This window comes from Primulina huaijiensis, chromosome 16, assembly GCF_012295235.1.
Source record: "Primulina huaijiensis isolate GDHJ02 chromosome 16, ASM1229523v2, whole genome shotgun sequence".
Classification (NCBI taxonomy): Eukaryota; Viridiplantae; Streptophyta; class Magnoliopsida; order Lamiales; family Gesneriaceae; genus Primulina; species Primulina huaijiensis.
In genome coordinates, this window is record NC_133321.1 from 13517170 (window position 1) to 13538538 (window position 21369).

Below are 21369 nucleotides of genomic sequence, written 5' to 3' on the forward strand. Positions count from 1 at the left end.
TTTGTGTTACAACGTTATATATTCCGCTGCATGTTATCTGACATATTATAACATTTCACACAATACTTAATTCTGATAAAACACGAATTTACGGTAACATACGATCTACTTGTTTTGCTATTAAACAAAATATATTCCATGCCTTACAATGTTATAATTATCTTCCAGTTTATTACAACATATCATAGATTAAACGATGTGTTAGGATTGGGTCAAAGTTAAGAGGGGTTGAATAAACTCTTTAAAAAAAATCTCTAAATCACTAAATTTAATGCGACCATTCTTGATAGTGTCAGCTATGCAAGACCTGTTTCTCTCAACTCTAAAAAACAGTCGGACCACGAATAATTCGGAAAACTGTCTGATGGTTCTTTGTGTTGTTATATACTCAAATATATAAAGTCGACGAGATAAATAAATAAAGTAGAGTAAATGATAAGGGATATATGAAAGTTCGACGCTAGAGTCCTTCTACGTCTCTCTTTTTTCACTTAAGAATGAATTCACTAGAAGACTTTGATTTTACGAATCCTTTATAACAACTCGCTTCAACCCCAATTCTTATCATCTGCTTAAGTTTAAACTCCTAGTATTTCTTACAACGGTTGTGACCTTTAATCAAACAACCAAAACACCACAAATTTAATAAAAGAATGAATCATAAGATTCAAAGCGTCTGTAACTCTTCGACCATTTTCTGGTGGAAAACGGTCGAGTTGTTGTCTTTAAGCTCTGCAATATCTTTGTAAATCTGATAATATCTTGAAAAGAGAGTTGTTGAGTAGTATAGAGTGTATATGAGAAGTGTGCTCAGAAATCTTTGAGCATACAAGCTTTTTGATTTTTTGCTTCGATTGAGTTTTATCTTATTGTTTTTTTTTTTATTCTTAATTGCATGTTCTATATATTTAGTACTAGAGTTCTTTTTCTCGTTCAAAAATTTTTGTACTATAGCTCGATAATATAGACATGTCGTTGTCACGTACTGCAGTTTTCATTAAATGATTTTTAATGTCTTTTTTGATTTTAAGCCTTTAAAATCCACTTTATATAAAAGTTGTCAGACCGCAGACTGGTGGAATGCTTTCGGTCAAATGAGAGTTAGTGAGATATGTGCAATCTTTCTATTTTAAGCTATTGTCTGTTTTGCTGACTTACACAAGTATCCTTAAAATCTTTCTAGCTGTAAATTGTTTTAATATCTCTTTGAGCAGTCCGGTCAGGTGACATATTTTTCTTTTGATGCTGTTGGATAATCAACCAAGCGATTGAGTACTTTTAATAAGAGCAATAGACAGACTTAGTAGATTGCGACTGTTTACTCAACTCTTGAAGTCGGTAGTATGTTTGTGTCTTTGGCAAAACGGTCGAATACCTGTAAATACAAATAAAACGACATTTTATTCTAATGCAATAAATTATTATTTGTTATTACCAAAACTCAAATCTAATAAAATCACACCAGCTAACTTTAACTCACTTATTAGCTCAACAAATTTGGGAAAAGCATATGCGGACAATTAAAATGTCAGGGTATATAATAAAATGTTGTTGAAAAATTATTTAAAAATGTGAAAAATATTTGTGTTGAAAATGTGAATGTTGAATGTTGAAAATTAGGTAAAATTAGGTGTTGAATGTTGAAAATTATGTAAAATTAGGTGTTGAATATTGAAAATTATTGTGTGATGATGTAGGTAATGATGTATTTTATTTTTGGATTATTTGTAAAAAATTTCTATAAATAGATCTCTCATTTGTGAAGAAAATCACAATTGAGTTGAGAGAAAAATATTATGAAGTGTGTAGTGTGATAATTTTGAGAGTTTGAGATTTTTATTTTTTACCGTAAATTTTTACTTTTTCACAACACGTTATCAGCACGAAGCTCTAAAAGTCCTCCATATTTTTCCAAGCTCCAAAACAGAAGAAAAAGGTAACAAAAGTAATAGTATTTATTTTATGGTTTATTTATTTATTGTTTATATATTTATAATATAATGTTATTATAAATAATAAAAATAAATTTTTCAAAAAACTTGTTATAAATCCTGGGAGGATGTTAAGACGACATCCCACACTCCCGGTAAGGGATACGACAAGTATAAAAGCCTATAAGGTTTTTAAACAAAATAACTTATGACACCTAATTATAATAATGTGATATGATATACATAATTATTTAAATATGACTAATATTATATACACCATATTATTACCATAAAATTATACAAATACATACATTTATTTTCTTATACACCAACGGTAATAAACGGTAACAAAACGGCTAGTTTTTGCTCTATAAATACAATCTCACAAATACATTCAATCACTCCAACTTTCTCTTCTTCTCTAAAAATTATTCTTCATCAAATTTTCGAAGAAAAAAAGAAGATGGCTTTCACGAGGTTATTTTTAATTATTTTGGTTATCATACTCACCAGTCTTGTATTTATCGGAGAATATCCTCCTCGTGTGTTTTCTTTATTTTTACGAATACTTGTACTTGTTGTTTATCCATTACTTTGTATTGCAATATTCATTAACTAATAAAATGCATCGTAATTTTTAGTACCACCATGGCAAACTTGGCAAAGCTCGAATTCATCGCTCTTGATATTACTGGGAAAAACTATATGCCATGGACTCTTGATGTAGAAATGCATCTTGAGTCATTGGGTCTAAGCGAGACCATTAAAGAAAATGGTATATCTTCATCACAAGAAAAAGCAAAAGCTATAATATTTTTACGACGACACCTTGATGAAGGTTTAAAATGTGAATATCTCATCGAAAAAGATCCCATGGCTCTGTGGAAAGGATTAAAAGAGAGATTTGAACATATAAGGGAAGTTATACTTCCGACCGCCCGTGATGAATGGAATATGTTAAGATTCCAAGACTTTAAAAAAGTCAGTGATTACAATTCAGCGATGTATAGAATAATCTCGCAGTTAAAATTTTGTGGACATGAGGTTACAGAATCGGAAATGCTTGAAAAAACATTTTCCACGTTTCACGCATCAAATATAACACTACAGCAACAATATAGAGTGCGTGGATTTGCGAGATATTCTGAACTCATCGCCTGTCTTCTTGTGGCGGAAAAGAACAACGAGCTATTAATGAGAAATCATCAGTCCCGACCCACTGGATCAACAGCATTTCCAGAAGTAAATGCTGTAAGCAAAAATGAATTTAAACCTGGAAACCAAAATCAAAGTTACAGACAAGATTTTGGTCGAGGACAAAATCGAGGTCGTGGTCGTGGTCGTGGACGTGGACGTGGACGTGGAAGTGGTCGTGGTCGTGGACGCGGCCGTGGTTTTGAAAATAATCGAGATAGTTATTTCTATAACTCATCTCAAAAGAACGTCCCAAACCACCCACCGAAAAGGCATCAAGAGAATATGAGTGTTAATGAGAATCACTCAAAAAGATTTGAAAGTTCTTGTTTCAGATGTGGTACTCCAGGACATTGGTCCCGTATTTGTCGAGCCCCTGAGCACCTTTGTAAACTTTATAAAGAATCAATAAAGGGGAAAGAAAAGGAGACCAACTTTACTGAACACAGTGAACCTTTGAGTGGTTCAACTCATTTTGATGCTGGAGATTTTCTGATTGATTTCTCAGATAATGATCAATTTGATGGTGGAATAAATATGTAAAATATTTTATTTTTTATGTATTCGTATGATAATGTTTTATAGTGTGTTATATTGTATTGTATTTTATTGTCAATAATTTTATTTCATTGCATATTTTTTTGAAGTTCAAATATGGAAAATGCTACGAACCAAGCTGAAGTTTGCATACCTGATAGTGGTACAACGCACACTATCCTCCGAGATAAAAGATATTTCTTGGAACTAAAACCAACAAAAACAACGGTGAATACAATATCAGGTCCTGTAGACTTGATTAAAGGATGTGGTAAAGCACAATTTTTGTTACCTAATGGTACAAAATTTTTGATCAATGATGCTTTATATTCACCACAATCGAAAAGAAATTTGTTGAGTTTTAATGATATATATTCCCATGGGTATGATACTCAAACAATGAATGAAGGGAATGAGAAATATATGTGTCTTACCACATATAAATCAGGAAAGAAATATGTGATTGAAAAACTACCAATGCTCCCTACTGGATTGCATTATACACATATACGTCCCATTGAATCAAACATGGTAATTGATAATTCTTCAATATTAACCAATTGGCATGATCGATTAGGACATCCTGGTTCAACAATGATGCGAAGAATTATAGAAAATACACATGGTCATCCATTGAAAGACCAGAAGATCTTTCAGAATAATAAGTTTCAATGTAAAGCATGTTCTCTTGGAAAACTTATTATAAGACCATCACCAGCCAAAATCCAAACTGAATCACCAATGTTTCTTGAACGTATTCAGGGTGATATTTGTGGACCAATCCATCCACCATGTGGACCATTCAGATACTTTATGGTATTGATTGATGCCTCCAGCAGATGGTCACATGTATGTTTATTGTCAACTCGAAATGTTGCATTTGCAAGATTACTTGCTCAAATAATAAAATTGAGGAATCAATTTCCCGATTATACAATCAAGAAAATTAGACTTGATAATGCTGGTGAATTTACTTCCCAGACTTTCAATGATTATTGTATGTCTATGGGAATCATTGTTGAGCATCCTGTTGCTCATGTACATACTCAAAATGGATTGGCTGAATCATTGATTAAACGTCTGCAAATGATTGCTAGACCAATGATTATGAAAACAAAGCTCCCTATTTCTATATGGGGACATGCAATTTTACATGCTGCTTCATTAATTCGCATCAGACCAAGTGCATATCATAAATACTCCCCATTGCAGCTTGCATTTGGTAAAGAACCAGACATTTCTCATCTGAGAATTTTTGGATGTATGGTGTATGTGCCTATTGCACCACCTCAACGAAAGAAAATGGGACCTCAAAGAAAGATTGGAATTTATATTGGTTATGATAGTCCATCGATCATTCGATATCTTGAACCACAGACAGGCGACGTGTTCACAGCACGTTTTGCTGATTGTCATTTTAATGAGGAAATCTTCCCAATGTTAGGGGGAGAACAGAAACATACCGAAAAAGAAATTACATGGTATGTATCATCATTGTTACATCTGGATCCAAGAACAAAACAATGTGAAAAAGATGTACAGCAAATTGTGCACTTGCAAAGAATAGCAAATCAAATACCAGATGCATTTGCAGACACAAAAGGGGTAACTAAATCATATATACATGCTGCAAATGCCCCTGCTCGAATTGAAATTCCGAAGAAACAAATTGAAGATAGTCATGATGTCATTAAACGCCTGAAGCGTGGAAGGCCAGTTGGTTCCAAGGATAAAAATCCTCGAAAAAGAAAATTCATAGAGAAACACAATGATCACAAAATAGAGAATGATGTTCCTGAAGAAACACATAATGATCACAAAATAGAGAATGATGTTCCTGAAGAAACACATGATGATGAAAATGTTTTGTCAGAACCACAAACTGACGAGAATCATGAAATCTCTATCAATTATATTAATACTGGAAAAATATGGAACCGAAAAGATATAGAAGAAATTGATGATATATTTTCTTATAATGTGGCAATCGACATCATAAATGATAATGAAGATCATGAACCAAAATCTTTTGGTGAATGTAAAAATCGGCAGGATTGGATAAAATGGAAAGATGCCATCCAGGTTGAATTGGATTCGCTAAATAAACGTAATGTTTTTGGACCTATAGTCCTTACACCTGAAGGTGTAAAACCTGTTGGATACAAATGGGTTTTTATTCGAAAGCGAAATGAGAAAAATGAAATAGTAAGATATAAAGCTCGACTTGTTGCACAAGGTTTTTCTCAAAGGCCTGGAATTGATTATGAAGAAACGTATTCTCCTGTGATGGATGCAATTACGTTTCGGTATTTGATTAGCTTGGCAGTATCTGAAAATTTAGAAATGCGTCTTATGGATGTTGTTACAGCCTACTTATATGGATCACTTGATAGTAATATATATATGAAAATCCCTGAAGGATTTAAGATGCCTGAAGCACAAAGTTCAAAACCCAGAGAATGTTATTCTGTGAAATTACTAAGATCATTATATGGGTTGAAGCAATCCGGCAGAATGTGGTATAATAGGCTAAGTGATCACTTGATGAAAAAGGGATATGTAAATAATTCAATATGCCCTTGTGTTTTCATTAAGAAAACAACATCCGGATGCGTAATTATTGCTGTATATGTTGATGATTTAAACATCATTGGAACAAATAAGGAAATTCAAGAAGTTGTGTCATACTTGAAAGAAGAATTTGAAATGAAGGATCTTGGAAAAACCAAGTATTGTCTGGGTTTACAAATTGAACAAAAAGAATGTGGAATATTTGTTCACCAGACAAATTATACAGAAAAGATCCTTAAACGTTTTAATATGGACAAATCAAATCCTTTAAGTACTCCAATGGTTGTTAGATCATTAAACATAGAAAAGGATCCATTCCGTCCATGTGAAGATGATGAAGATATTCTTGGTCCAGAAGTACCATATCTAAGTGCTATCGGTGCCCTTATGTATCTTACAAATTGTACAAGGCCTGATATATCTTTTGCCGTAAATTTATTGGCAAGATTTAGCACATATCCAACAAAGAGACATTGGAACGGAATTAAACATATATTCCGTTATCTACGAGGAACGACAGACTTGGGACTTTTGTATTCAAAAGATGCTAATCCAAGTATAATTGGTTATGCCGATGCTGGATACTTATCTGATCCACACAAAGCACGTTCTCAAACTGGATATGTATTTACTCGTGGAGGCACTGCAATTTCTTGGCGTTCACAGAAACAAACACTTGTAACAACTTCATCAAATCATGCCGAGATTATTGCACTACATGAAGCAAGCCGTGAATGTGTGTGGTTAAAATCAATGACTCAACATATCCAAATCTCATGCGGATTATCATTCGACGAGAAGCCTGTGATACTATATGAAGATAATGCTGCATGTGTTGCTCAAATGAAAGAAGGATACATAAAAAGCGACAGAACTAAACATATTCCTCCTAAGTTCTTCGCATTCACCAAGGAGCTTGAGAAGAATAAATGTATTGATGTTCGTCACATTCAATCAAGTGAAAACTCATCAGATCTCTTCACAAAGGCACTTCCTACGACAATATTCAGAAAGCACATATATAATATTGGGATGCGCAATCTACGAAATTTGTGAAGAATTGTTCGTGTCAACATGAGGGGGAGTTTACGTGACTGCACTCTTTTTCCCTTACTATGGTTTTTATCCCAATGGGTTTTTCCTAGTAAGGTTTTTAACGAGACAGTATAAAAATACGTAATGAAGACAATCATTATGATCATCATCACAAGGGGGAGTGTTGAAAAATTATTTAAAAATGTGAAAAATATTTGTGTTGAAAATGTGAATGTTGAATGTTGAAAATTAGGTAAAATTAGGTGTTGAATATTGAAAATTAGTGTGTGATGATGTAGGTAATGATGTATTTTATTTTTTGGATTATTTGTAAAAATTTTCTATAAATAGATCTCTCATTTGTGAAGAAAATCACAATTGAGTTGAGAGAAAAATATTATAAAGTGTGTAGTGTGATAATTTTGAGAGTTTGAGATTTTTACTTTTTACCGTAAATTTTTACTTTTTCACAACAGTATGTTATTTATTTTTAAAATCAATATAAGTATTGAAATTATAGTGAAAACAAAAACATTTTTACATGTTCGTAAATATTTTTAAAAAAATTATTATTATTATTTTGAAAATTTAGTTTATTATATTCTTGTGGTCACTGTATTATTCTATTTAATTTGTTTTGTATTATTGGTTGGCCTTAAAGGCGTTAGAACTGTATTGGGAGCAATGATTGTGTTGCATTGATGTAAAATACGAGAACACGTGTATCTTGAAGATCATTTTAAAATATAATATTAATACTTTTAAAATATAAAAAAAATTTAAAAAAGATCATTTTAAAAAATAATATTAATAATAATAAAAAGTACAACAAATTAAATAATAATAATAAACGTTAGATTTAATGAAATAATTCATACATATTACTGGTACTAATTGGGAACATAATATAATAATCCAATTATTGTTAAATTTGTTTTAAGTTGTAAGATATTGGTGAATTATAAAAACTTTTAAATATATAAATAAAAACAATCTTAAAAAAGCACAAGCGTGACAGATCTTTGTGACACATGATCGTGATTTTTTTGGAGATCTCAGACAATAAAATAATACTCATTTAAATCGAATTATTGTATTAATATCCTACATTATTGAGGATTAACGTTAATTTTTTAGTAATTTATGTTAATTATTTTATTAAAATACTATCACAACACAATATAGACATAGATTACGCATGTTCCAATACATATCAATTATGAGATTGTCTAATTGAGTCTCAACACATGGAAGATTTTTTTTAAAAAAAATTATTGATATAAATTTAATAAAATAATAATTAAACTTTTATTGGGGTGTTGTAATTGTCTTTGTTGGATAAAGCAATCAGAACGTGACGTTTGAGTTATTGTACGAGTTAAAATATTAGAGTTACACAATTATATCTTTTGATAAAGCGACAAACGTTTAGTCCTACTGTTAGTATCAGAACCGAGTTCACGAGTTCGATTCTCATTGATTATTAAGAGTTCAATTATCGGGATTGAGATTTCTGGGATGCAATAATTATATATGTTGAATAGAATAATCGAAACATGACGCTTGAGTTGTTGTACGATCAAAAGATTTAAATTGTACAATTATTATCAACTATAACTTTTAGTAAAATAACAATTTTGAAATTTTGATTCAATCAGAGGAGAGGTGCGTTTCTACGTGTTTGAATTTGGAATTTTGATTCAATTTTGAAATTTTTATTGTGATTAATTTTATTTTGGTTAATGAGTTTAATTGCATATGGTTCCAAGAAGCTATGATTTCTGGCTTGCTTGCAATTTGATTACTAACGATGCCTACTCACTTTTTATTTTTATGTGTTTTGTTGTGTTGAGAGCTTTAAAGGCTTTTTGTGTCAAAGATCAAATTTTAATGTGAAGCGTTGTCAGTGGCTTAATATTGTAGTTATTCTCATCATTAGACCTATTCTGTTAGACTATTTTCTATTTTAGCGATTTAATAAGGTTGTTGATACAAAGCATCAGAGCCTAACTAAATTGAATTCAAGAAAAAAAAACTGATTATACACGAGCAAAAGTTTCTAAGTCAGTCAGAGTCCAACTGACTATCGAGCCAAACTGATAATGCATTATTCAAATGCAAAAAAGATATTGATAGACAAACTGAACAAATGATCATTGATGGAGCCCAACTTATAGCATGTTATTTGAGTTGATCAGCCATCACAAATCCAAATTTTCTATGAAGATTATCAGTATACTCAATGATTAAAAATCAGATCTCAATTGAAATGTCGGATAAAATTTCTGTACCAATAGTTACTGATTCCCAAAAGAATATTAGAATCTACGCGCACTATCAGAATCTATCAAAAAAGACAATGACGTGTAAACAACAAAATATGTATTTGGAAAAGTATATATGATTTAAAAAGATGACCGTTGCAGATGAAGTCTATATATAGATCAGTTAGACAAGCTTTTAAATTCCTCCGGCTCTCTGATTTTCTGAATTATCCGATCCTCTGAAGTTCTTGAAATTTTTTTCTGCAAGTCAAACTGATCAATGCAAGCACACATTGATAAGTTATTATTTGATCAATTGATGATCAATTTACGTTTAGAAATTTCTTTGTGAAATACTTATAATTGAGAGTAAGAAATCTTACTGTTCATTTTGATTAAGGTTGAAGTATATTAAGAGTTTCAGTTAGGCACTGATAAGTCCTACTGAAGTCGGTAATTTCAAATTATTGGTAATTATCAAAGTCTTTTAGTGAAATAATTCCGTAAAGAAGAAATAATAATGTAAGAGTATTGAAGTCCCAAATATCCAGAAATATCATGTGCATATTTAAATTTTAGTCTACTTGTATTTTAATTTTCATTTGATAATCCAACTGAGTTTTTATATAAGCTATTTTGTTCAAACAGTTTCAATTGGTCTATTTCGGCACTGTTTTCACTGTCGACTTACTGAGAATCCAGGTGACATGAATTTTATTTTAGTGTTGCTAACCCAACCAAAATAATTATAAATTATTAAAATTATTTATTCATGTCTCTCTAAATTAATTTTCAATCCTAACATATTCTATCTTTTTCTTGTTTTCAAAATTTGCATGGTTTGTTCTGTTCGCATCTTTGCTTTTAGTAGTAATTAATAATTGTCATGTGTCGAGTATTTATTGATGTGACAATCTTCTAAATATGTTGAATTAAAATTGTGGCTATCAATGGTTGATGTAACATTGAATTGTTGCAGATAATTTTTTCTCTATAAAGTGCACATAAATGCAACTGAATTCGATAAACTTCACATAACCCCATGTGAAATATTAAAATAGATAATAACCTCTTAATGAAAAATAAATAATGAGTTTTTTTTTTTGAGATAATCTCATTAATTTTTATCCGTAAAATAGATCAATCATGTTCATATTTATAATAATAATAATATTTTTGACATAAAAGTAATATTTTTTAATGAGTGACCCAAATAAAATTTCTATCTGATAAAATTGACTAATGAGATCGTCTCACAAAATTTTTTTTGAAAAATAAATAGACATTTGATCACCTATGCTTTTAAAAAAGAAGCTTGAATAACCTCAAATTTATAATTTTAGTTGTATACTCTTTTAATACCTCTGATAATATATAATTCATATTTTATGTGTTTGAATGTACACAAATTATCATTAAAACTATACAACAAATATTTTTACATTTAAAATATAATAGTTTTTGCAACAAGACACTATAAAATAATCAAATAAGTTAAATAAATACAAAAACTTGATTTAAAAAATAACGTGATTTATATTCATATGTAGCTATTAGATTTTGAATTTATACATACAGAAAATATGGTAAAAAATTATTTTATGTACAAAAAAAAAGATTAGAATTGTATTAATATTTTATTAGAGGTCTACGAGTATTTATTAAAAAAATATAGGAGTTAAACACCTATTTATTTTTCACATTGAATTTTTAGTTCTTTTGAGATTTCATAAGGGATTATATGCAATTCACCCGCCATGAGTTTATACCTCGTTTTAAAAATACGAGGGTGTAAAAGATTATTTTTTAAGAAGGAAAATATTATTTATTTAATACATGATAATTTATGCTTTTTTATGTATGAAATTACCCCAATAAAAGTTCAATGGCGGAGTTAGAAATATGGCTCTATCCGAGCTAGTATTTTAAACTTTAGAATCTTTTGATATTTTAAATTGATCGACCCGGGCTAATATCATATTATTCCAAAATTTACATATAAATTTTTTTTAAAAAAATGGGCCAGTCCAGGTATACATGCATGTGAATCCGCCACTGAATAAAACTATATAACNATATCATATTATTCCAAAATTTACATATAAATTTTTTTTTAAAAAATGGACCAGTCCGGGTATACATGCATGTGAATCCGCCACTGAATAAAACTATATAATGTTGATGAGCAATTGAATCGACGTGAATCTATCAACAAGAAGTCAAATTTTAATATTTTCTATGATCATCCTCTCGTTTAATTCATACATTTAAAAAAACTGTCAACATATAATTTAAAAACAATATATTTTATATCAAACATTTAATTACTGATTATAGAATCAAGATGTGCATGCATGAAAAATTAATTAACAAATAAATCTATTTATAAAATTAATTAATGATGCATGGTTAGATTCTATTACAATGGCAAAATCAATCTATCACAATGATTTTTTTATAGAAACTTTGGTGGAATATTTTTAGAATATTGTACAATTGAAATATAATTAATATAATTTTTATTTTTTTTTAACTGTAGAAGAAGCTTGTTACAGACTTCGTGAGATCTTGATGTGAGATGAACTGTAAATCATCGAAAATAGTTTAATATACTATTTGGTAAAGAGGCATAAGTAGAAATGGTCGTGTATTCATTCCATTGGACGTTGTTTGTTTGTTTTTTTTAAAAAAAAATAGAAAATATTTCAATTATATTTATTTTCATAAATGATCTAATGTTGGTCAAATTTTTGTTGAGTTGATAACAACTTGCAAGAAGAAATGGTTGGCTTCATGAATTTTTTTCATATTATTTGTATGCGGTGGGTGGGTCTATCTATACATGAAGAAACTTGCTCATCTTTAACCAAAAAACAAATGAAAATGGTCCCCTCTATTTTCGTACTCCATGATGTCTACTTGCTCATCTTGTCCATTTTATGGGTATTATATAATTTTAATCAATTTATAATTTCTCGTGGGATGGTTTGAAAAACGATATTGGTCAAATATTTTTCTTGATTTGTGATCTTTTTTTACTTTTTGTTAAATAATCTTCAAATATATAGAAAAAAACAAAGACGAAACAAATTTTAAAAATTAAAAGAATAAATGGCTGTCATTAAAACATATGAATTTTTTTTTTTTAATGTTTTTGAAGTGATTAATATAATTTCTCGTATAGATCCTATGAATACGATTGTTGGACTTGGTGTATTCTTGAATTCGTCATTCTCTGGATAAATCAATTGTTACATAAGATTACATACAGATATCTTTCTTTCGATTAAATTCGAGTCCCCATCACTCCCACGGCTAATTTGATGATTATATATATCAGAAGATCCATCTTTCAAGTCGTCTAAATGTGTAATAAGACTTGCATGGTTTCAACTGATAACACTATATCCAGCCCCAGCCACGAATGATCCCCTCGTTGGTCTCCGACTAACCACTCAAGTCCCCTACTGACTAACAATACAAAGGAGCAGCATCCTCCTTAAATGGTCAATCCAATACTCAGAGTTGCAATGCCAAATCGGGTTGCTGAGGCGAATTAATCTGTAAGCTAGAACTAGGTGAACCTGCTACAACTTTCATGTTCAAGTCCGGTGGAATCGAAAGAGTTTGTCTGATGATACCTTGTGCAGTTTGACTAAATATTGAAGAAGTATTCCTATTTTCGGTCAACTTAGCCACATCTAAAATGACATGATTCGTAGATGATGAAGGAGTTGAAGATGGTTCGTTTCTTGATTCCGTTTCAACCATTTGAGTAATATCCATAACTGGATGTACTGCTATGGCCAGTTTTGGATTTGTCACTGCAGATAGATCGTATCCAAACATTGGGTTTTCCGGAGTCGGGAACTCTGTTTTTACAGAAGCAGATAGTCTACCCTGCGCAGCTAGTTCGTTCCCGCTGTTTGGTTTCCTCGCAGCTTCAAGCTTTCCTTCAGAAGCACCAAATTCAACAGCCGAATTTACTACAGGAGTTGAGGGTGCTGCTGGTTTGCTAGAGTTGAACTGGCTGTGTTGCTCAATGATTTTTCCTTCTCGGATGAAGGCAACAGTGGTCGTGAAGGAGTTGCCTTCTCGCCAACCCAGCCAGGACCATATTGTATCCCGGAAGGTAAGACACATTCTATTTTCTTTGATGCGAGTATCCAGGCTATTGGCCCAAGATTAGCAGCATACTTAGCCAGGCTTCTCGCATAAGCAAGTGGTTCGTGCAGCCCCACCTACAAGTTTCATCGCGATGAATGCATTAAATGAGTATATTTACACAGATTAAGAAGCTGAGGCTCCAAATGGGCTCTCTTTAGTTTTTATTCCTAAATCATGCATGAAGAAAATCCAAAATACAAGGAACACTGTTGGCGTTAGTGTCTTTTAATTGGCAATCTGTTGGCAAAGACGTGTCTCCAATCTCCAACAGATTGCCAATTAATAGACACTAACTTTATAAAACTTCGAAATACATACCGGCACCAACCACTTCAAATTTCCAAAAGCATTCGACAAAACAGGCAGTTTATTTCCCGAAGACTCTGGATTAAATTGACTGCATGTATCACGCCTGTTCTCATCCACTGTAAACTGTTTGTTACCATACTTCATGTCAGCCCTTAAAATGGAAGCTGCGGAAGAATCGATAATTCATAGGAGAATTAACTAAATGTGCGACTAGGATCAGACTGAATCACAAACTTAAATGTGAACCTGGAAAGTCACTCCAATCGGACAACCATTCCGAGCTATTTTCACCATTTCTAGAGCGGAAATTTGAGGGATCTGCTGTATATCGGTATCTCTGAGGTGTTGGTACCTTTCTCAAATTATAGGAGTTCGACCCAACTATTTTCTCTCCTGCGCTAGCAAGAAGTGCAACTGAAGAAGGATCAGGACTAACACGTTCTAGTGTAGATGTATCAACAGGCTTTTTCTGGCTCTTGCTTGGTGGCCTTCCCCTCCGCACTATTTTGGGCTGTAGTTCATCATCATCACCTTCATGCTTCAGATTTTCAAAGTCCCTCTTTGCAAGTTCTTGGATAGATCGTGCCTAATGCATTTCATGATTCAGATATAAAGCATGATCATTGTGCAGAAGAAACAAACAAAGCTTGAAGGCTTAGCAAACCTGCCGATAATAGATGGTATCTGGAGCATTATATGTCATGGCATTCGAACATATCAGAAATAAATCGGTCTGAAAATGCAGGGGAATTCACCATCAATTACAGTGATTAATCTCCAAGTAGAATTCTAAAAATTCAATGTTGCACAGATACACCAAGAATAACCAAATCACATGTTTGTATCAACTTCCAAGGATAACAACAAATTGAGGGGAGATATAGAATATGAATATGTCAAGCACTATTATCTGAATCCCAATAAAATACAGAAATTAAAAAGATAAAAATTTACAACAGTGTGATGCTATAGTTAGTTAACAATAAACAGAGGAAAAGTGATTATCAGTGGATCAAGGCAAATAGCATGATCGTCGCAATTGGTTCACATTATTATGCAGCTGCAGTCTCACATGTAGTTTGTTCTTTGATTCCTACAATCTTGATAAAATCATTCACAACCCTGGCCTCAAATTTATTGGTGTCCAAACATGTTAATGCCTAATTTATGTCCAAAATATTATTAAAAGGTAAGTAAAATTGTTTATTAATCATCAATGGCAGCATAGTTTTTTTCTCATTATCCTTAGATATGTCATATGTACATTGTAGAAAATATATTGCAACACTGTTCATCAACCAGAAACATTTTATGTGTGAGAGAGAGGGAGAGAGACAGAGCTCAACAAGCACAATGCAAAAACACAGCCACCATCAAATGCTCAAGATGTCTGATATTATTATCAAGCTTCTTCACAAAAAAATTAAATGATACTTGGATAATTTAAGTCAACACATAGCCTCGTGTCAAATGGTAATATCAAGTACACTCACTTAACTCTTCGTTAAGCAATATCCATAAAAAGGTAATGACCAAGAAATAGAATTTAGGGCCCTACTGGCCCAATAGCAATATTTTCGAAATATCTAAATGAGTTGTATTTGATTTTCGGATTAAACAAGCGTTCTAAGCACATCTCAGCATATTTCGCATCAATACTTCCAACCATCTCAACCAACAAGTATAATTCATCCGTAGATCAAAAAATTATTCATAGCATGTCCAACAAGAAATCGGCTCAACTAAATCAAAACCAACCTCTAATTCTTCCAAATTCTTATAAGCTCCACCATCAAGTTTCTTCCTCACGGTTCCAAAGTCCATAGGGTGCTCAATTATTTCACCATAATCAGGCAGCTGCAAGAAAAATAATTCCATATCAGCCCCTCCAGAAACCCATAATTTTTCATCAACCTTTGAATGTACTCAGTCACCTCATTGGGATCCACGGGCTCAGAAAACACCCCATAAATATCCTTCCTGCAGTAAATCCATCCAATCAACCAACACTGACAAACTGAAAATTGGAAAAAAGAAAAGTGCGATATAAAGAAGAAATAAGTTTCTAAGCTAGCAGAACAGGTAGACAAGAAAGTACTTACTTTTGGAGCCTGTCAAGAATGAAGACCAACAATGTTTTGTCTGGCAAAGGTGTCGTGGGACCATAATTCATTGGTGACCCTGTCCACGAAAGTGAAAAGTTCACAATCAAATAATCCAAACACAAATGCATCAAGAAATGCCGTGGATGTAATAAAAACCATGTTGAGTTTCTGTCACTGTCGAAACCTTTTTTTCCTGCAAAAATCAATGAAACCACAATTATTAAGAAGCCAACAAAGTGGTAAAATTGAACAAATAACAAGAAAAGCCATCAATGAAAGGCAAGGAGAAAAGGACTTGGGGAAATTTAGTAAATAAAACAGTAGCGCCAGCTAGTTATAGGCAAAAGTCGTACGTTTTTCAAAATACGGCTACTCTTTACTAAATTCCCATCTGCAAAACATACTTTCAATGAAAAGAGGAAGAAGATTATTGAAAATCAACCAATTTACCAAAGTGAAGAAAAAAATCCAACTTTCTTCTAGGCAAAAGCTCTAGAAATAGATAAATAGAAATAAATCTATCATATGATTATATGAAACATTTAAAAGCTAGAAACGTGGAAAATAAAACCAGATTTCAAACAGATGGAAAACGAATTAAATAAGTATTTCCCTTTTTTCCAGCACACACAGATTCAGACTTACCGAGTCCAAATAAAAGCACCCACTTCAGATCTTCAAACGCATACAAAAGTTTCCGTTAATTTCATTTTAAATAAAAAAATAAAAAACGGACCTGCATGGAATCCGCGTGGTTTGATCCACGATCCAAACTATTAATCTTTCGTTTCTTATTCGACCCCTCCTGATCATCAGAATTTGGGTCAGAATCCGATCCAGAACCCGAAGCATAATCCCGCGAACGCCGCCTGTTATTCTGTTGTTTCTGATCAATGTCCTCTCCATTGGATTCAGGCAACCGAACAACCAGCTTGACTTTCTTCTCCTTCCTCTCGTCTTCATCCTCTTCATAGAATTCATTCAAATTGTTCAAACTATGGCTCCTGCGAGCGGGTCGGCGGTCGCTGGATGGGTAGGCAACATAATTAATTGGTTTTGTTGGGGTAGATTGGAGGTAAGAAGCTTTAGGAGGGCGTCCTTTCTTCTTCCTATTCTTTAGCTTCAGCTCCGCCGTGGCTGCGGCGGTTTCAGCTACCTTACCCATCGTAATGGGAAGGCTCCCCTTGTCGCTTAGGTGTTAGTATTGTGTTACGACGTCGTTTATGTAAAGAAGCTTATCCGCATCATATACAGTTCAGAAAACTCCGTTATTCGGACAAGTTAGCGGGATCTACCCCCGCCATGTCAAACTAATCAGGGTTTACGATTTTATTTGGACGATTATAATTTTGTAAATATTAATTTTTCTTATCTGTCAATTTTTTTTAAAATTTAGTATATATATATATATATATTTATATTTATATTTATATTTAAAAGCAAAGTAAAGGTTGATAACCATTAAAATAAACATGCATTTTCTAATAATTGAAGTTGACCCATGCTACAATTTACGTCCATGAGGGAGCCTGAAATCATGAACATAGTGTTATAAAAGGGCTAACAGATTGATCTGACATAGATCCTCCAACGCTAAAGTTATAGATCAGGTTTATAATGAGAAAGACAGATGACAGACGCAATCAAAATATGAATATGGTGAATGTCAAATGAAACAATAAAGCCTACTATTTATAAAAGAAAAATAAAAATAGAGACCACGCGTGTGAAATAGAAGACCACTGTCATAGAGCTCGCCTAGACAAGGTTCCAGATAAGTGTCATGCTTGTTCTAGGTAAGGAGCTCGCCCTCCTGGGCATGCTAATAGTTTGGAGCTCGCCTACTACAGTCCAGTATAGTTGTATTGACTACCTCTCATATTTCTTCTTTAGGAATGGCTGACTCTTCATTCCTCTATTAACTTTTTAGCATTTGACTTAAAATGCAATATACATAACTACACATATAAAAACCAAGGTTCTAAAAAATGTGAAACGCCCCGAAGCGCGGATATCGAGCTCCAAGTTTTTCAAGCTTAAGCGAGATTAGCATATGCTTAAGCGTGAAAAAGCGTTTTTTATCTTTAGTGTAATTGTAATTATCTCAAACTAATAAATAGATAAAATAATACATAAATATGATAAATTTAAGTCTGATGCATTAATTCTCATATTTATAGAAGCATAAAAATCTCAAAATTATAATTTTTATTTGATTTTGCAACTAGAACACATTAAAAATGTTAAATAATTTGTCAAATCATTATGAGACACGCTTAATCATAATTAAAATTAAAAAATAAACATTTAAATTATAAACCTAATTTATTATTTTAAAATAAAAAGACATACTTTCAAAATAAAAAAATTAAAAAATAAATAGATGTGATTAATTGTGTTTAAGTACGTTTAATTAAACTCTTTAATTACACTTAATTCGGTCAACCTACCGTTTGACCGCTTTTTTCCGCTTTCTCCGAAGCGGGCGGGACGTTTTTGCCGAGCTTCAAACTTAAGCACGCTTAAGCGAGACTTAAGCGGACTTTTTAGAACACTGATAAAAACTAGTTGTCATAATAAGGCGATTAAAAATTAGCAGTTATAAACTCTGAAAATATTTGTTAACGCTCAACTGACTTACATGAGATACTTCGGGTAAAAGCTTTTGTTCTGCCTCCGGTTGAGACTTATGAATATATTCTTGGTCTAAACGTGTTGGATAGACGACAGATCAAATTTTAGAGGAGCTTGGTGGAACAGGACCTATAAAATTCGACCGGGTTTAGGTCCCAACTCGGTTACACATAAATGTACGAGCTTGGAATATCCGGGTTGCGACTAGGGACCCAAACATGAGCAGTCTCGCTCTCCAATTATAAACTCAAAAAAGAATACTACATTAATACAAAATAATACATAGTTTCCACAGTAAAAGAATTTCGATTTACCCATGTCATTAATAACATAACTAAAAGAACATTTCGTATGAAAGGCGGGTGGATTAGTGCAAGACCACCATTGAGTTTTGAATACATCGGAAGGACTCTCTCCCATTAAAAATCGATAGAGACTCGGATATTAAAAGAAAGAACAATAACAACTTGTTCATGTTCTCACGTCGCATAAACGGGTTGATTCAGGTAGGAGTCTCACATATTTGGTAAAAGCTCCACAAGCACAAAGCCAAACATCAACAATATAGCGAGCTAAAACTTGTGGTAACATGGATTGGCAACACTATTGAATCACTTGGAAATACCACCATAATAGAAGTATCAGTAGCTCTAATAGGTCAAAAAAGCTACAAAATCAAATCCCAATTTTAAAACGTCTACTTCATGTGACTAAGAACCTTTACAATACCAGAAATTGCCAAATGTACTAACAAAAGTTGATGTTAAGAAATTAAAATTTCTGTAATCGACCACCAAAAGAGCCTTCTAAGAGATTTCACCACCACCTAGTGCTTAGTCGTCTTCTTCTTCATCCTACATTGAACGAAAAAATTCATCAGTAGTGGCTAGGCTTCATAGTGTAATTGTGAAATGAAACTACGAAAACACAACATACATCTCCACTGCCATCCTCGTCGTCCTCGTCGTTAATTTCAGACTTGGACTTGTCAGAATCGTCATCACCACCTCCAGCCTATTAAAATAACAGGATATGTAATGATATCATATCATATAACAAATGGAGGGGGAAAAAAAACTACACTGTGGGTACCAATTTTTTGTTGTAGGCTTCCATTTTCCGCTCATATTCCTCCTTCCTCTGTGCTGCCATTTCGACAAAAGGAGCTTTCTCCTGATATTTGAATTCATATGTTATCATCAAAAACATAATTTAAAAGTTAATTGCCAATACATAGACCTCAGAAATCTGTACTTACATCTCCATCCATTGACTTCCACTTATCACCACCAGCCTTTCCAATCTATAATAGTTCCATCAACCGTTTCAGGTCTCGTAAACAAAACTAGTTTCATTCTCATGTATATTTAACAAAGAAGAACCGACTAACCACAGCAACTGATTTAGTGTTGGGGTGTTTTTCCTTGTATTGCTTTCTGAAGTCCTCCCTGCACCCAATGATTTCACATTATACAACAGATTATCATATGAACATTGCAGGGAAAAGTATAAAATTCTAATTAATAAGTTGGTAAAGAAAAGTTTTAGGAAAATCCACGAAATGTCATTCACTGACATGAAAACGAAGAAAGCACTTGGAGGCCTCTTTGGCTTGTTGGGGTCCTTTGCCGCTTGTTTCTCCTTCTTCGTTTGCTTCTTCACTGCAAGCCTAGAGTGCAAACCAAAGAAATTAATCATAATTGATTAAATGTAACTAGAAAACTAATTAAAAAATTGATAAACAAGTAAATCAATTTTTTTCTGACATGCATACTCATAAATGTTTATCAATCATCAGAAATCAACATAGCACAATGTAAAATCAAGCAAAAAAAAACAATCGTGACAAGAGAAACAAAAGGAGTTTCGACCCAAACTTACGAAACAAACGACCAAAGAATTGTGACGAAAACTCGAAGGCTGTGGAGGACCACTATAACAAACACCAATCACTAATTCTATCAAATTAAATGCTAAAATATAATAAAATCGAAAACTAACGAGAAAATGAATCTCATAAATATACGCAGAACACTTTCAAGCTCGGCGATCTACAACCTCTATCTAAGAAATGACACAAAATTATATTTTCCAGAAAAAAGAAAAAAAACGGAGAGAGACAGATAAAACAGCGGAAGGAAAAAGAAAAAGAAAAGGAAAAAGAAATCTCTAGTCACCTGCCGTCGGCTTTCTTCGATTCAGCCTTCGATTTGCCCCCTTTCATGTTGAAAAACTGAGAAAACGAATAAAAAATCTGAGAAAACGAAATGTGAGAATCGTGCGAAACCGCATCAAGATAGACAGAAAATACCTGATAGGGTTAGGGTTTGCGAGGTTGGCAGCGGCTGAGACTGGCGGTAGTTTTTTTGGTTTGAGGAATGAAATCTGGGCCTGAAATACATAAAGGCGGGTCGGGTGTTACAGGCGGGACGCTTTTTTCATTTTATCGTACACCAAATCAAAGATAACTATTTAAATATTTTTTATTAAGCAAAAACTTGTCTGAGACTCTCTCATGAATCGTATTTTATGAGACGAATCTCTTATTTAGGTTATCCATGGAAAAATATTACTTTTTATGCTAAGAATATTATTTTTTATTATGAATATCGGTATGGTTGA

General features: G+C 32.6%; 1 protein-coding gene and 1 pseudogene across 1 annotated transcript; both read right to left on the bottom strand.

Moving 5' to 3' along the window:
- Positions 1–12748: 12748 nt before the first annotated feature.
- Positions 12749–17427, bottom strand: LOC140961901 (uncharacterized; annotated as a pseudogene).
- Positions 17428–19339: 1912 nt separating this feature from the next.
- LOC140961612 (HMG1/2-like protein) lies at positions 19340–21230 on the bottom strand. The gene is made up of 8 exons (XM_073420256.1): positions 21059–21230; positions 20925–20980; positions 20324–20416; positions 20138–20195; positions 20006–20050; positions 19840–19920; positions 19684–19761; positions 19340–19601 (listed from the first exon to the last, which is right to left on the bottom strand). Exons 2-8 carry the CDS (start codon positions 20969–20971, stop codon positions 19581–19583), a joined length of 423 nt encoding a protein of 140 aa, XP_073276357.1. The 5' UTR covers positions 20972–20980; positions 21059–21230; the 3' UTR covers positions 19340–19580.
- Positions 21231–21369: the final 139 nt, after the last annotated feature.

Coding starts and splice junctions, on each gene's coding strand:
- LOC140961612 (XM_073420256.1), bottom strand. CDS start 20,971: ATGAAAGGGGGCAAATCGAAGGCTGAATCGAAGAAAGCCGACGGCAG. Junction 20,196..20,323: donor AGTGCTTTCTTCGTTTTCAT/GTCAGTGAATGA, acceptor CATTGGGTGCAG/GGAGGACTTCAGAAAGCAAT. Junction 19,921..20,005: donor GGAAGTCAATGGATGGAGAT/GTAAGTACAGAT, acceptor TTCAAATATCAG/GAGAAAGCTCCTTTTGTCGA.